At 30.0% G+C, this 18183-nt stretch overlaps 2 protein-coding genes across 2 annotated transcripts; one reads left to right on the top strand and one right to left on the bottom strand.

Moving 5' to 3' along the window:
- Positions 1-4726: 4726 nt before the first annotated feature.
- Positions 4727-6007, bottom strand: Dhfr (dihydrofolate reductase). The gene is given in 1 exon segment (NM_001162022.2): positions 4727-6007. A coding segment is annotated over 1 exon segment (555 nt). The 5' UTR covers positions 5758-6007; the 3' UTR covers positions 4727-5202.
- Positions 6008-6754: 747 nt separating this feature from the next.
- On the top strand, positions 6755-13119 carry LOC100159553. Its single transcript, XM_001948128.5, has 2 exons — positions 6755-7129; positions 8885-13119. The coding sequence occupies exons 1-2, from the start codon at positions 7111-7113 to the stop codon at positions 12967-12969; spliced, it is 4104 nt and encodes a 1367-aa protein (XP_001948163.2). The 5' UTR covers positions 6755-7110; the 3' UTR covers positions 12970-13119.
- Positions 13120-18183: the final 5064 nt, after the last annotated feature.

The following is an 18183-nucleotide window of genomic DNA, read 5'->3' on the forward strand; positions in this document are numbered from 1 at the left end:
AATAATAAACATACAAGTAAATTTCATGTTGGTATCGAAAGCTGTTACTGCGTGTCTTAATTATTTATTTTTCTGAGTTCGTTTTGTCTTGTAATAACAAATAAGTAATATTAGTTATTAAAATATTGATATTGTGTAGGATTGACATAGCAGGGTACTTTTAATGTTATACACTTTATAATTTATGTATAGGTAATATGGATAGAAGCAATGTTGGGAAGGAACGCGTTCCTTTTATAGGAAAGAGGCTCGGAAAGCGTTCTATTTAAAATATAGGAACGAGGAACGGGAAAGAGTTCCTATTTTTAAGGAACTTGAACTTTCCGTTCCTCAAATAATGAAAAAAAAAAAAGAATGAAAGTTGTTTTTAATAATAATATCTTCTGGAATATATTTAGTGTTGGTATTTTGGTATTACTTCATCAATCATTAGTAAATAGTAAAACGAACAACCTAGGTATCGTTGGTATATTTTAATTTAGTTCGAGATTAGCATACAAGGCACGAACTACTACATGTAGTAGTTCGTGATACAAGGTATAATCATAGATATTATAAGAATGGATAGGACATCGAGCTCATCAACTGAGATTAAGGGTTTACAATTTTTGAGGTTATAAGAGCGCCAAATATTAGTAACCTAACCTCAAAAAGCACTCTTATAGTCTATCTCTCTCGTAGATATTGAACTTTCTCTCTTCTTATATCTGATATCATACGTTTTATCGACTATCGTCTTGATATGAGACGTGAGTCGTTTTAATTTAAACGATATCGAATGCTCGCCCCTGACGAGAATCGGTCGGCGGACTGATTGTTCTCTCGTAGGACAGAGTATAAAACAAGTCATTTTTGTTCAAATCGGTGCTCCTTAGGAAGGAGTTAGTTAACCGATAATTTCTGACTTAAAAATTGTTCGCAAGAAGACACCATTGACGACGTAAAAAATGTGTAAAGGAACAGGAACGCGTTCTTTTTTCGCGACAGGAACGAGGAACGGGAACGAGTTCCTTTTTTACAACAGGAACGAGGAACAGGAACGAGTTCCTTTTTAAAAGGAACTTTCCCAACACTGATAGAAATAATAAGTATAAAACTAACTTGATATATTTCAACTATTTTTACATTTTTATTGAATTATACACATATTTATATGTATATTCTGTTTAAAAAAAAAAAAAATAGAATACAAAACTTCGAGGACTGCTTTATATAGATTTATTATTTGTAAATGATTTTAGGAGCGTCATTTCCTCCACTATATTTTGGGTTACAATAGGTAAAAATTATTTATTTTCTTTTGCCTCCCTTCCTAAAAAAAAAATTATGGTGACATTTTCAAATTTTATTAGGTAAAATGACTGACTGAGGACAATTTTTAGTTTATAACTTCAAGCTTAAAGCTTGAAAATGTAATAAAAGGCTCCTAGTATATTGTTTCAAAAGCAGATGAAAAATATTAAAAATCCTTAGTCACAGTTTTTTTTTATAAGCATTTAAAGTTCAAAAATTTTTCTTTTTAAATCTAAGATTTTAAAATGTAATACAAGATTACTTATAAGATTATCTACCTTTATCAAACAAAAAATATCTATAAGAAAGTCAAATTAAATTTTTATGATCGTTTGAAATTCAAATTTTTACAACATTGGATATTCACTCGATTTCTCATGTAGCGATATCCTTATTTTGTTGTAATTCAAAAACGAATAACTGTAGATACATGAAAATTTTACTGTATGTTTATATTAGCATTTCCTATAAACCATAGTACCATACAATTTTGAAAATATTTTGACTCTTTTTGAGCTGTTTACGGACATTTTCAGTTTCAATTTTTTTAGTTTTTTTTTTCTATAAATATCAATAAAGTTTTATCTGTTGGGCCAAAAAGTGTAAAAATTTAATACAAAGCTCCTGATATATTGTTACAATATCAATTGAAAAATATTAAAAATACATAGGCACAATTTTTTTTTATAAGCATTTAAAGATCGAATTTTGACAAAATTTATTAAATTTTAATTTGAAAAATTATTTTGTAGTTAAAAATTTATAAAATGTTCAACTTTTGTATCTAAGAATTTAAAATTTAAAACAAGATTCCACGTAAGTAATTAATTCTGTTACAAATGTAATTCATTACAGCGCATTCTAAACATAGTGGAAATAATAATTTTTCATTTTTATCCATTTTAACCTTAACTGGTAATATACAGGATGATATAAATTTCTAGGTGGTAAAATCTTACATTTCATTATTCCAAACCAATTCTTATTATAACTCTTTGGTTTAACAATCTTTTCAGGATGACCAACTGGATAATAGTCATAATACTGAACAGTATCGTAAATACTACAAACATCAATATATCTAATTGTCTTCTTTTTATTTGATTTTACCCACAACTTGAATGTATTAGTTCTTCCCCCAAAAAATGTATACCTTAGATTCAAAGGTTCAATTATTTCTGGTTTTCCACTATGCTTATAATCTTTTTATTTAATCAATTTACAGACCCACATTTCTATTAAATTATATCTGGCTTTCTCTATCAGATCACTTCTCTCTTTAGTTTTTTCATACAAGTCATCCATTTCTTCCTTATTTACATTATTTATTGTATCCTCACCGAAGCATTTTCGACATCCATGCCAGAAAAAACCATGATATTGATATACTGTACCTTTGGTCCTAGTTCCATCAGAATGTCAAAACCATCAACTTTTGCTCCACAAATAATTTGTTCACCACCATTTAAAGCGTGTTTTATATTAGGATTTCCAAGACTATTTAATCAGCTTATAGATTGTTTCGAATATTTTTCTTCTATAGATTCATCTACAACAGCAATTGTATTATTCCATATATATTTAGACCTGTAGATAACCATACAAACACTAGCTATTGTCAAATATTGGAATGGATCTATATTAGCAATATCTAGAACACAACTTTTTCTAATATCTACATCTGACCCACAATACTCTGGAAGTTCTTTCTTCATATCAAAAATGTAATTTTCTTGAACTTTTTGTAAATACCACTCTAATTTTTTTTTCCTAACCTCAGGTTTCATTTCATATTGTATATTATAATACTTTTTGTCTGGGATTGGTCCTACATAATTCTCATTCTCCTTAGTATTAAATAAGTGTGGAAAGTAGCCCTTTTTTAATTCAGTTAATCCAAATGTTTTTGGAAAATCACTCAGAGGTCCTTGAACAAAATTACTACCTACTGTAGATAATTTTCAGTCTTATAGAAGGTATTTCCAATAACATACGTTTTGTTCCATTATAAATTGTATAAGGTTTGAGAGTATTTTCAACACAATTTTTTTAAATGAATTGAGAATCATAACCTCTTGTATAATGTGCTTGATAATCTTTATGATCCTTTGATATAAACCATTTACAAAAGTCATTGTTTGTTTTAAATTTATATTCATTACCATTAAATCATGAGCAATCACTCAATTGGGTATATGAGTCCTTGTTTCCTGTTGAGCCTCATAATCAAATATATAATTTTCAGAATAAGAATATTTAGGTAATTTTTTCTCTTGATCAACATTTTTTATCTAGATTTTTAATATCTAATGTAAAACATTCCTGATAATCACTAAGTTGATTACATAATTCAGTAGTCAGATCTGCTTGTAATTTTCTTCCTTTTCGAATATATTATTTCATTTTTTGAAAACATCTTGTTAAATATTGTTGTAATAGGTGGATTTTCTAACCCGCAGACGAGGATCACACAACCTACCAGTGGCGTAACCAGGAATTTTGTATGTTGGGGGGAGGGGCTAAGTATTCAAATAGAATATGTTTTTTATTTACACTTTTAATTTTTTTTTATTAATCTTGATAAAATTCTAAGGTCAACACAGTCAATGTGGCCCGGGGCCTTAGCCACCCCCCTGCAACCCACCATAATTTTTTTGAATATTCTTTTAGACACCTAACTACATTAAATGTTGTTGAAGGTAGGAAAATTTAAGGTGAATCTTGTATAGAAATTTTAAATCTTAGATAAACAAAATTTTTTTTTATAATTTTGGTATTTTTGTGATTTCGATAAATTTTGTCAACATTTTGACTTTAGAATAGTTTAGAGTTTAGATTCTCTTAAATAATTATTGATGATTTACGCTTAACTTTTAATTCCCACTAACAACTAATGAGTTTGAGCATTGAGGAATGTTGCAGTATTAGATTTTCAAGTTTTTTGATCGAGTGAAAAATATTTTATCGACAATAATTTATAATAACTAATACAATTCCACTTTTTCTTATGCCTGTAAATTACTAATATTAAAATTCAGTGAAAATGTCTAAGCTTTTCTTTAGAGTTAAGGTAAGGTAAGACACAAAATTGAATTTTTCAAAAACTGGTTTTGCTAAAACCCAGTTTTCCTTAGTTTTTCTTGTCGCTTTGGAATTAATTTTTAATTTTGACCCATCCAATATACTAACTAGCTTCACTTTCCTACCAGAAAAGATCCTGTCAAAGAAAATCAAAGCATTTTTACTGTCTCAAAAGATGAAGACTATAATGATATATGTATAATTCAATAAGTTCAAAACGAATGTATTTTTTTTTTTTATGTAGCAAAATATTAAATATTTTTTTAAGCTAATAACCTGTTATTGAAGATGTATCAAGAATAAAAATAAAAGTTGATTCATATTATATTAGTGTGAATAATATTAGATTTTAATTTATTATTTTGTTTTATTTAATTAATTACAAACACCTTGCTAATATAAAAAATACAATATAAATATAAAAATATACAGTAATGGCTTTACACTGTTCATAACTAGTAAGTTATATAAATGGCATAATTAATGAGGGTGCTAATTTCAAAACTGGGGGTGCTAAGCGATCCCAATTTCTAATCCTCACTAATTTTGTCGAGACCACTGGCCAATTGATATATAATTTTATATCAACATGTAACAATTAATATTTAATAATTTTTCTTTGGCTTTTAATATAGGACATGTGAAACCTTAAGAAAAAAATAGAAAAATTAATGTTCAAAATAAGCATTAACAGTCACCAGGAGAAAAAGTATAAAATATTGATTTTATTTATAATTAAAATAATTAAATTTTCACAATTACATGGGTACCTCTTGGCTATTATTCATGTAACAAAAACAATACCAATATATTATTATGCTTCAACAATCATAACCTCTTGAAAACTTTAAATTCATATTTAATACCATTATCTTCTTGAATTCCTTTAGGTACATTTGCTTCGCTTGTTTCTTCAAATTTTTTAGTATCAAAATCGGGAAAGAAAGTATCACACAAGTATTCTTGATCAATTTTTGTAATAAATAATTTTTTGCAATTTTTATCATTTACAGCTTCCTTGTACAATCCTGAACCACCAATTACCCAAAGATTCTCAATACGATCATTTAAATATAATGATTTTAAGGCTTCTTCAAGTTTTGGATACAATAAAACACCTTCTGGCACACTGTTCAATGTTTTAGAAATAACTACATTTATTCGTCCTTTTAGTGGCCTATATTTATCTGGAATCGATTGCCAAGTACAGCGACCCATAATAACCGCATTTTGAACGCCTTTAAGATTCACCCGAGTAGTCATCAGATTGAAGTATTCCATTTCCTTTTTAATTTTCCATGGTAGATTACCCTTGTAGCCAATACCTCCATTCTTTGAAACAGCAGCTATGACACTGTAAACCATATCATCGGTTGGATTCATTTCAATAACAAAAACAAAAAAAATAATAAAATATTGTAAATAAATAAATTTTAATAACAGTTAAGTTTTTATTTTTGAACAACAATTAAAAGGTAACTATAACTCTAATCCACTGACTACCAATAAACGACCATTTACGAAAACGACCGACAACTGTCTGTCAACGACGATGCAACATGCAAGTATGCACTAATGCATACTTTACTTCATATAATTTCTATGGCTTTCTATAGATTCAGTAAGGAAGTACAGATTCAAGAGGGTGATGCAAGCATGACCATGATAAAATGGATAGGTATGTCAGCAAAAATACAAGTTTTGGTCTGTTTCGCGCATCCTAACCTTCCACATAATCCCCCTCATTTCATTGGCCTAAATTACCCGGCCAATATAAAGGTGAACCAGCTGCATCTAATTAATAATTATAGGCGTGGTGTGGAATCGCTCGTGATCGGCGAACGGTGAACGGTCGAACATGATGCGTAGCAAAAAGTTACTGACAAACCTATGTATTTTGTCACGGAATGTACGAAACAGTCCGTCGTTCTCAATTAATTTCAGAACAACAATTCACAACAATGCAATTATTGTTGTTGTATCGTGGATGCATGGTGCTATCATAATAATTATTATCTCATAATACAAATATCCATAGAATTATAGTCTATAGAACAATCAAGGTGTATTGATACAACTTGACGACAATGTTAAAAAATACCACAGATATATAAAAATATGTATTTTTAATAAATATGCGAGAAGTCATGTTACGCATGCGCATTTCGACCACCTAATTCGGTAACTCGTCGTTGATATCGGCCAAGGTTTTCTTCACAGATATTATATACAATTATTGTATATATCTGTGGTTTTTTTGTATTGATTTAATACACTGTGGCTCCATCCATCGGATAGTATATGATCTAAGCATAGAACAATCTAAGATAATAAATTAATTTTAAATAATGTTGTGTTACCAATTATCATTATAACCGTTTTCGTGGTGACGCTTAAAATTCCCGCTCGCCGATCGTGATACCGTGATACTGATGGTATCGGGCCTTAGATCATATAGGTTGCTCTATCCGTGTGCCGACCACCGACTACAATAATATTATTTACAACTTACAAGTGTCAAATGTCAATTATTAGATTATTAAAATATAAACATTAATATTTAGTAAATCTTTACCTCCTAATTGTTAAATTTTTTTCATTTATATAAAAATCAGTAAAAATATAGTTGTTCATAACGTTGTTCTAATTATCGTTAAGAACATAATTTAACATATATTATACCGGTCGTGATGGATCATTAGTAAGCAGTTAATTGAAATAATACGCGCCAAAAAAATGTCTTCATTACAAACTGGTAAGTAGGTTTTTTTACCTAAATATAGTTTTAAAAATAACATTAACTTATGAAATAATACATAATATTATAGAAACATTAAATTCAAAAGATAGGGGTCACTAATCCTGTATGGTTTATGATGGTCAGTGGCGCATACTCAAAAATAAACGGGTAGCATATTGAATGGAAAAATATTACCCACCCACCAAGTCACTTTCAAAAACAGACTCGCGGGGGAATTGCCCCTACACCCCCTTAGATAGAATTGTATAACCTTGTTTTATTTTTTTTACCTCATGAACACATCAAGTCTAAACCAATATTTGAAATTTAAATTTGACATTTTGTAGGAAATTAAAAATATTATAATTGTGCACTTTGCCACTATAATAAATAATAATCAATAACTCACAACACTATAACACAGTAAATTGTGATTTGTAATAACTACCTAATAACGTAGCTATGTGAGCTGTGTGAATGCCAATTATACGTTTCGTGTGTGGCATAATATGCCATCGTCCCATCGATATACGAAATACAAAATTATTATTGTGAATTAAATATAAATCTAGTTTAGAAATTTAGATAGCCGGGGCTGTGTACCTGTAGTATAGTATACACTATCCGTGTATTCTTAGAAATAATAGGTCGATCGTCGATACTTGCTAGTCGCTACACGATGATTAGGACTACGGAGCTACGCTGATACGGTGCTTATGGAGGCAAGATGCCTATAATGTACGCTCATTATCGTTTATAATCAGAAGTCAGAACAGTGGTGGAAGATGCTCGTATTATAATAAAATTAATATAAATTAAAATATTTTATAACATAATTTTGATAAATCGTTCATATTTATGCATTAGCACAAAGCCATAAACAAATTATTTTATTATGAAATTTTCCGACGTATTCACATGGTATAATTAGAATGCCTATCTCGAATAGCTATTTGATTGTAATCTGTAACACCGTGAAGGCGTGAAAACATGCAAATCTATTCTGTGATGTTATGGATGATAAAATACTCATTAGTATTTAGTCAGTTACCTACTTACCTCTTATTGGCTTTTAGTCTAATGGCTAAGATTTTCATTAGTGCCTAGTGGTTTTATATCTCATTAATACAAGTACCTAATACTTAAACTCAAATATTTATTTTATTTTTTTTATACAAACACACTTGATTTATGTTATAAATATGAATTGTGGAAATAAAACCATAATTTTATTTGATAATTTACTATAGTAAGAAAATAATTTAAATAATTAAGAATATTTTTTGTTTGAACCTAACTAATTTTTAATTTATAATAATTAATGTATAGATAAATGTTAACTTTTGCCGTATTTTGATTAAACAAGTCAATATATCAACAATTTTTGTCAATTGTTGGGTAATAAAATGTGACTTACTGAAAGATATAGCCTACCTATTCCAGACAGATATTTCAGTAATCAATTAATTTTGAAATTAATACTTAGGTACTTAGACTTGACTTTGTTTAGCAAGAGAACATTATATATACATTATATATACTTTTTGCCTATGCTTGTTTTTCCAACATTTTAATTTAACCAACAATAATATTTTTTTTTTTTTGTAATTTTACATTATATATTTTAATACAAGCACAATGGCTAAATTAGTACTGTTTTCATTTGAAAAATTGCAACAAATTTTTGTTTTGCTAAACTAACAGATATAATATATTTAGAATAGTTTACAATTCTCATAAATTACTTAAGTATTATAATTTTTATTTCAGAAACTCGAGTGTTAATCGAAGTGAGTGATGTAGTTGACATATTGGGTCGCCTACAATTAGGTGTCATATCTCAAGATTATGTAGACAGAGTTATGAGTAGCCAATACAGTTATTACAAATTTCCTGAATCGTATGAATCAATTGTCATGCCAGATATTGATTTTCCATCAATTATAAATGATTCTTGTGAGTTATTAAATATTTACTTACAACAACCATCAGCACATATACTATGGGATCAGTTTTTTAGTGATGATTCATGTTATGTACATCCTAAACCATTGAGTTGTTTGCTCAATTGTTACATTCATAATGGACTAAAATGCATTGATGAACCTAGTTCCAGAAAAAATGGATTGTCTGCTACACGTTTATTTTTTTTGGCATCTACATTTATGGGTAGCAAGAATATTGGATTTTATCATATTAGCATACTCACAAAATGCACGGAGTTAGTGAAGTCATGTATAGCCATGTTAAATTTCACCGGAGGTATAAATAGTGGCGATGATATACAATTGGAAGAAGATGAAAAGATTGATTTAATAGCTGATTTATTGGCTATTGTGAGAACTATAGGAATAATGGTCAAACGATTTCAATTCTTTGATGAAATTAGCTCTTTAGATATGATTGTAGACATAATGATAGATGTGACTCATTTAGAACGCAATTCTGGCAATATTTTAGAACAAGTGCCTACTGAAAACTTAAGCTATGGCACATTAGCATTCAATGCATATTCAGGTTTGACAGATATGTTTAATGACAACTGTGGATCAATACTTGTTATTGGTCAAAAACTCATGCATTGTATGATAATAGGTTTATTAGTTGATGGACAGCGTGAAATGCAATTGACCACTAGACAATTTAATGCAATTCGTGACCATCATTTATCATTTATTCGTAAATTAACAAGAAAATTGGGATCTCCATTTGAGCGTGTATTAGAAATACTATTGCAACATTTGTTACATCGAGGACCTGAACGAAGTGAATTAAGACCCCGTCAATTTCAAATCATATTAGAAGTTTGGAGATTATGCCCAAATAATGTTAGAATTAAAATTAAATATTATTTGTTATGTTTGGTATATGATGTAGATGTTAAAATACGTATTGTTGCATTGGAGACTCTTTTCAAATTACTTTCAGAACCTGAAGAAATTGAACCCGAGGACCCAACTCTACTACAACTTATGCCAGCGACTAAACATGAATTCATTGTTGCTGTTATTCTTTCAAAATTTGAAGATTTTTTATTAACAGTACGTTCTAAAGCATTCTCATTATTTGCAACATTAACAGCTGGTCCACCTACTGCTACTGCACATCAAACTGCTTTAGTCAAACGTGTGCTTGTTCATCCTTACCTAAAATTTGATAATATAAATCACACATCATTCTGTAAAAAAGATTTTCATGATTTTCATCAATATTTGGAAAATAATTTGGCCAATTTTGATCCAAATAATATTAGCAATTTAAACATTTATCCTGGGGCCAAAATTTTACTGTGGATCTTAAATGTACATGCTCGTGACGAACGAGCTTATATTCGTCGTATAAGTCTTACAATTTTATGTAATTTATTTCTTATTAATCATAAGTTAATGGAAAAATATTATTTAACATTATTGGTGAGTAGTTGCTCTGACAACGCAATGACCATCAGAAAAGTGGCGGTTTCCGGGTTAACTGATTTGATTTTAAAATATCCAGATAATCAAGATGTTCTTAAGTATTGGTTTAAAGGATTAATTCATTTAGTTGGCGATCGAGACAAAAAAATTCAAGAATTGGCTGTCGAATCTATGAATCGAGTTATTTTAAACAATATAAAACCATATTCTCCCAAAATAATTGATGGTAATGATCCATTAGATTATTTACCTTGGCGTGTATTAGACAATGTTTTAAATGAAAAAGTAGGCAAGTACATGATGTGTTTGTGTGAAAAGTGGCGCATCAATGGATTCCTTACAGATCGTAATGTTAAAGACATAATGACATATGTAGGTTCATCAAATCACGAATGGACTGTACACAGCTTATATTTATTACAATTAATATCACATCAATTAACTATTTCAAATATATCACCTCTTATTAAATATTTTGATGCGCAGTTTAATTTATGGTTTGTTAGAGAAGAAAATCCTTCGGAACTGAACATCTTGTTAACACATGCACAAATGACTATTGATATCCTATTTTTAAATCACAAACGCTTGGACAAAGAAACAAGACAAAGATTCTTAAACACATTTGAAGATCTTTTGTTTAGTTTTAAAATACCAACTCGTCTTATATCTAAATCTTTGGATTTATACACAGTGTTACAATTAGATAATTCTGAAAAACTAAATACCAATTTAAGAAAATTGTTTCAAACAATTTGTAATTATATCGAGACATCTACAAATATAGATAATGAAGAGATTATTATTCGATATATATACACGCTGGGTGACATAGGTTTAGTACAACATTTACAAATCAAACATAAATTTCAACAATATTTATTAGGCTTTTTAGGAAAAACTGATGGATCCGTCTCTTCAGCTCTTCAAACTATTGTTATCTTAACAATAGGTAAATTAAGTATTGTGGATGAACAATTTGCAAAAGAAGCAATAGTCCAATATGGAGCAATACTGAAAAATCCATACCACCCATCAATAAAAATTAATGCGTTAACTGCTTTAGCTGATTTATGTTTACGCTGTACAACTTTAGTAGAACAAGCTATTCCAGAAATGTGTGTTTGCTTGAAAGCTGAAAGTGTTCCAGTCAAACGGGTAGCACTAAAACTACTTACTGGATTAATACTAGAGGACTATATAAAACTAAGAGATGTAGCTTTCTTTGCTTTGTTGTGCATGCTTGAAGATCCTGATGATCAAGTGCGCCAAGAAACTTCATCATTTATTGTTAACTATTTGCTGATCAAAAATAAAGATATTATGGAACGGAAACTAATTGAAGTAATTTATCATTTTAATGGCTATACTGGAGTACGGGCGAGTGGTGTTGAAGATTGTTTTACCAACCCTGAGCTAAAGGCATTTTTTTCAATGGAAGGAGATTCAAAGAAAGCATCACGGCATTGTGTTTATAGATTTATGTTAACACATATGTTAGATGATAATAAGTTAAAACTTATGGTAAAAATATTCAATATTTTTGAGGACGTTGTTAAAAATGTCAGTCCGACCACTAACAATGAAGTCAGAGAGCGCGCAATACAAGTTATGAGGGATGCTTTTTGGATTTTAAAAGCCAAAGAAATGGCTTTGGCTTCTGGAAAACCACGTGATACGACCAATGACGATGACCCTGGAACATTAGAAAAAGTGGCTGATTTAGCTAAACAGCGAGTAGTTATGGAAACATATAAGATGGTGATGACTGACTACATAATACCTGGTGTGTTGAAACTAAAGTATGAATTAGAAAAGAACAAAAAAAAAGTACCTACTGTAATGAACGATTTACGTGCATATTTATGTGCTCTGACTTCGGGAAAATCTCCGATAAAGGCTGAAATTGTGGAGTTGTTGTCAGTTGACAATGATTTAATTGCTGAAATTCTACATGATAATAGGCTAATGAAACAACACAATAAACATTTAGATGGTGAAAATGGTGTTGGAGAATTGGAATCTGAAGATGATGATGATGATGATGACCCCGCTACACATTTAATGCAAGATTTGGAATATGTTACTTGGGCACAAACAATGCAAATGCGTGAAAAAGCGGAAGAGTCAGGTATGGATGTATCAACACAAGCCCAAATGGAAGAGGAAATTCAGCAAAAAGCATCTGAGTTATCTATTAATGAAGATGATTTACAAGATGTAGCAGCAGCTAATTTTAGTCAACTAACAGGGGAAGTTACTGTACGACCAATCAACAGTGATAAGAAAACAGTTTCTAATGAAACATTTACTCAAATGCCAATTTCTAAAAATAATTCAGCAATTCAATTGTCTGCTGAGAAACGACTGTCTAATAACCATTCAACCTCCACTGACTTAGATGATGAAAACCTACCAGCTTACAAATTGTTTGATTAGTACAAATACATTTTTTTTATTATACCATGTAGAATATAATATATGTGTATAGTTTGCAAGTATGATTTAATTTTAGAATATTAATATTCATGATGTTTGCTTGTATAAGTCTTGAACTGAAATAAAATTGTTTATTTTTGTACTCTAAAATGTTTAAATATTTTATAAATATAAACTGTGGTGATGTTGAATGTGTTGTAGGAATATATGAAATTTAAATATTAGTGTTTTGTCACATCAGTGATCACACTATACTCCGGCCCACGAGAGTCCATACGTAAACCGCGCATTCATATAGTAATACGTGAAGTCTGTTTTCTCCCACCATGATGACATTCCCTCTATTCGGCTAAGTGCCCATGCGCAGTGACGGACGCATTCTGATATGTGGGCCGGAGTATACATTAATTATAAATTTATGTATCAAAATTTTGAATAATTTGATCAAATTTAAATAGTGGACATTCGAGTGACTTGTTAGATTTGAAAATATTTACTTCACTTATTTATAGTGAACTAAACTTAGACGTTTTAAAACAAAAAAATGTTTGTAGTTATAATTAGATACAACTCAAAATTCAATATTCAACTAAAATAGTATTTTTAAAACACTTAGATTATGAGCTATGGAAAACAGCTGATATCATTTAAAAAGGAACATTGATTTACATGTTCAAAGACAATTGCTTGTTACTCATTGGAAAAATTCCTTTTTTAGTTTACTCTTGTAAGTATAATAATAAATAAATAAGTTACAAATTACTTAGAAATGATTGAGAACAGTGAAACCTTTTGGACACCTAAAATAATTACATTATAACAGTATTAAATATTGTACTTAGAGCATTATCAAAAAATAAATAAAAAAGTATAATATATATATATTGTACATAATAATTAAAAATTTGAAAATTACAGAAGGTACTTGAAATTTCAACAAATGTGTTAATTAGCATTTTCTATATGCCCTACATTTTGAGCTATTTATAATCATAAGAAATTTTCGATTTGTATTAGTTTTTATTTAATTATTGTTGAAAAAAACTTATTCACTCAGACAAAAACTTGAAAATATAAACAAGGTTCTTTATAAGTGATTATTAGTGTAAATTTAGAGAAAATTTGTAATAATTCTTTTAGATTCTTAGCGATGTGATAAATGTATTTATTTTACATTGGTATTTTTTGTCAGTACTTATTTTGATGGGAAAGTGAATCTAATTGTTACATTCAACTGGTAAAAAGGTGGGCAAGTGGGTGTCCCTCTGCTATACAGTAGCTTACAAGTGGGTCGCCGTAATGTATGGTGTTAAATTTGAATTCCATGATATAATATATCTTGGCTTAACCCTAGACTGTAGACTCACCTGGGCCCAACAAACGCGTGGAAAGATACTTCAACTAAATCTGCGACTTTGTATGCTTAAAACTGTACTAGCTAATAAAAAATACACAAATCTAACTATGAATCTACTAATGTATAAGTCCCTCATCAAACCCATTTGGACTTATGGTCTCAAAACTGTGGGGAAATGCTAAAAAATCAAATCTAAATTGTATTCAGGCTTTCAAAAATATTGCATTAAGGAAATTAACGAACTCCCTCTCATATGTATCAAATTATACCCTTCACACAGACCTGAAAATCAAAATTGTAAAAGAAAAAGCAGTAACTTATTATAAAAGATTCCACAATTGTCTAGCATCTCATTCCAATCCTCTAATTAAAGCTCTTTCATCAAATGTTATTCCGTGTAATCCTCTAAGGCGCTTAAAACGCAACTGGTGTAGGGATATGTTAACGTAAGGAAAAAAATAATATATATATATATATATGTAATTAATGTAAAACCTCACTTAAAAGTGTCATCGGTGGGGGGCTATACTTTTATCAAGTTTATTCATGTATTATAATTTTTGTATTTTAGCTAATACTCTTCTTGTACCCTTGAGGTATAGATTGTGTATATAACAATAAAGAAAAAAAGTATGATATAATATCATTATATAAGAATAACGATTCTGAGCGAAAACGGTCAGTCAGCGTATGATATTACTAAGTATTTTTGACGATATTATTGTGAACAAAGTAATTTATATATAACCTATTTACATGGAACCTTGTTTTAAATTTTCAATCATTAGCTGTTAAAGTTGAACATTTAATACATTTTTAACTATAAAATATTTATTAAATTTTAAATTTGATAAATGTTGTCAAAATTACAACCTTAAGTGCTTATAAAAAAAAATTGTGCCTATGTATTTTTAATATTTTTCAACTTCTATTGTAACAATATATCAGGAGCCTTGTGTTTAATTTTCACACTTTTTGGCTCAACAGATAACTTTATTGATATTAATAGAAAAATAAAATAAAAAAATTGTCTGTAAACACCTCAAAACGAGTCAAAATATGTTGAACATTTTATCATGTATAGGTATTAATAAAATTAACATTCAGTGAAATTTTCATCTATCTACAGTTATTCGTTTTTGAATTACAACCAAATAACAAAATCGCTACCGTTAATTGAGGTGACTTGGAACTACGAGGTGTCGAGGTGAGATGTTACAATTTGATTTTTGTTAAACATTTCAATTTCAAGATATCTATGAGGGTATTTAAGAGGACGTGATACTCGCATGTGTTGTCTCCGTCTTACAAGTACCTATGTAACATAGAAAATTCTACGCTCAGTAGAACACGTGTAGCTCCGATGGCTTAAAAATTAGAGTGAATTGACATCTTATCAAATCTAAAGGTAAGATCATTATCTAGACAACCTCATGGGCTTTTTATAAATTAAATTTTAATTTTTAAGTGAGTTATGAGTATTTAAAAATTGTTAATTGTTTGTACATCTTAAAGAACTCATACACGCTTAAAAATTAAAATATTATAAAAAGCCCATGACTCATGAAGTTGTCTAGATAAGAATCTTACCTATAGATTTTAAAAGAGGTCAATTTACTCTAATTTTTAAATTAACGTAGCTACACGTGTTTTGCTGAGCGTAAAATTTTCTATAATATGCACATTGCAAATGTAAGACGGGGACAACACATGCGGCCATGCGGGTATCACGTCCTCTTAATATAATTTAATTGTACCATTGGTTATAAATATTAAATACCATGAATTAAGATATAAGGTATAAATTTTATCTTCAACCATACGATTGATCTAATCCTTCAGCGCCCCCATACACTTCAAACAATTTGTGCAAAAACTATGTTTGCGCAAAAAATTTTGATCCCGACCGAAATACCGATCAAACCGTTGCGCAAACCTCAAACCAGGCCATACACTCTCAAAATGCAAGCCCGGATTAAGACATTTTGAGGCCCAGGGGCCAAAGTTTTAAAAGAGGCGGCCCCAGTACGAAAAAAAAAAATTATGATAATAGTTTATTATATACATTATGCTTATAATGTATATATTATTTAATATTAGGTACCTGTTATAATAAATATATATAGATATTAGGTACTTGGCAATAAATAATGTATCATTTTATTTATAAATTATAATGTATAAGCTTTTTTCTTCGATTTTTTAAGGTGATTTATGCAGTGTTATAACGAAAAAAGTAGTGGACAAATCTGAGGCCCCTAAATAAATTCAAACTATTGAGGCCCGGGGGCCATGGCCCCCTCTGGACCCCCCCCCCTTAATCCGGGCTTGTCAAAATGCGTGCATAAACACAGTGAGTTGCGCAAATTTGTTTGACGTGTATGGGGGCTTTTGGAATTTAGATCATATACTGTATAATATATTATACTAGCCAAACATTTTTCACTTTTTCGTGAATTTTACGTATTTTGTCAATATATAAAATTTAAATGCTTATAAAAAATTCATCAAGCAAACTTCAGTAATTTATCCCTTTAAGGTGGGATCACACGGCGCGTTGCGGGTCGCGTGGAGCGTGGAGTGGTATAGCGTGGTACAGTTGACGCGCCGTCTGATGAGTGTTGCGCGGCAAAATTTTTGTGCGCGGCACGCGGCGCGTCTCTTCCCGACAATTGTCGGTCTCTGTATCCCGCGCCAAAGGAAAATTGGTGCGGCGCGTCTTATCCAATCTAACGACGCGTCGGTTTTACTGTGCGCGGTATATATCACGCTCCACACTCCTCGCGCCGTGTGATCCCACCTTAATTGCACTCCGTACAAAATATTTCATGCCCGTATACAAACACACCAAAATTTACTCATTAAAAACCTATCCACCCAAACATTACCTGGCAATCCCAGGCGACGTTTAAAAAGGAGCTGGTGCCGTGACTTGTTAGGAAACTAATATCTAATACGAAAGATGAAAAAAAAATCGGTATAATAATATCATAGACCTATAAAAGATTTATAGGTCTATGAATAATATATATAGTTAGATCCTACAACATCCAGTCAAGTGCCACTAGTGGGTGGCTTCTTACCACGTATTTCATATGTATTAAACCATGGGCACAACTAGGGTAAAATGTATGGGAGTGCTAAAATCTAAATCACAACACTAAACCCCCCCCCTTTTTTTGGCAAAATTATTTTATGTAGGTACGTATACAAATTTAATGTTTTTATACAATCATTAAATAATCTAACATAAAATATCAATTCAGCATATCACAATATAATTTTATTAAATAATAATGCTCATATTATAATAAATTTATTTTTCTATTGTTAGTTAATGCAAACTTATTTAGAATTTTTTCATTATCAATGTTATTTGTAATGTCTCTTTCAATACATAATGAGGCTAGAGTATAAAATATACTCGCAACACGCAGCCAAATGTGAATAACTATAATGACGGGCCCGTATTATTGTACCCAAATGGAAATATTATTTACAAGACATAAATAATTTTTAAATCCGAAATCAAATCGATAACGTCTTATTAAATTGTATTCTATTATTAGTTTATTGTATTACGCCGACAGTACACTCTTCGCTCTCTTCTCGTCTCACCTATGTACGGGGCAAGTGGCGACGTTATCAGATATTCAGATATCTACATACTGCTGGCATTATAATATTTAACGATACAATTAACAATGGTTGTTGAGCGTTAGTGGGGAATCTAGGAAAAATGTATTAAAATAAAACCTACTGATTCTACGTATTGTGTACACGGTACATTTTAACATGTAATAAACGCATTTGATGTTTCCATTGACCATTAGAGATTAACAATATTTAACTAACCT

This window comes from Acyrthosiphon pisum, chromosome A2 (assembly GCF_005508785.2).
Source record: "Acyrthosiphon pisum isolate AL4f chromosome A2, pea_aphid_22Mar2018_4r6ur, whole genome shotgun sequence".
NCBI classification, from domain to species: Eukaryota; Metazoa; Arthropoda; class Insecta; order Hemiptera; family Aphididae; genus Acyrthosiphon; species Acyrthosiphon pisum.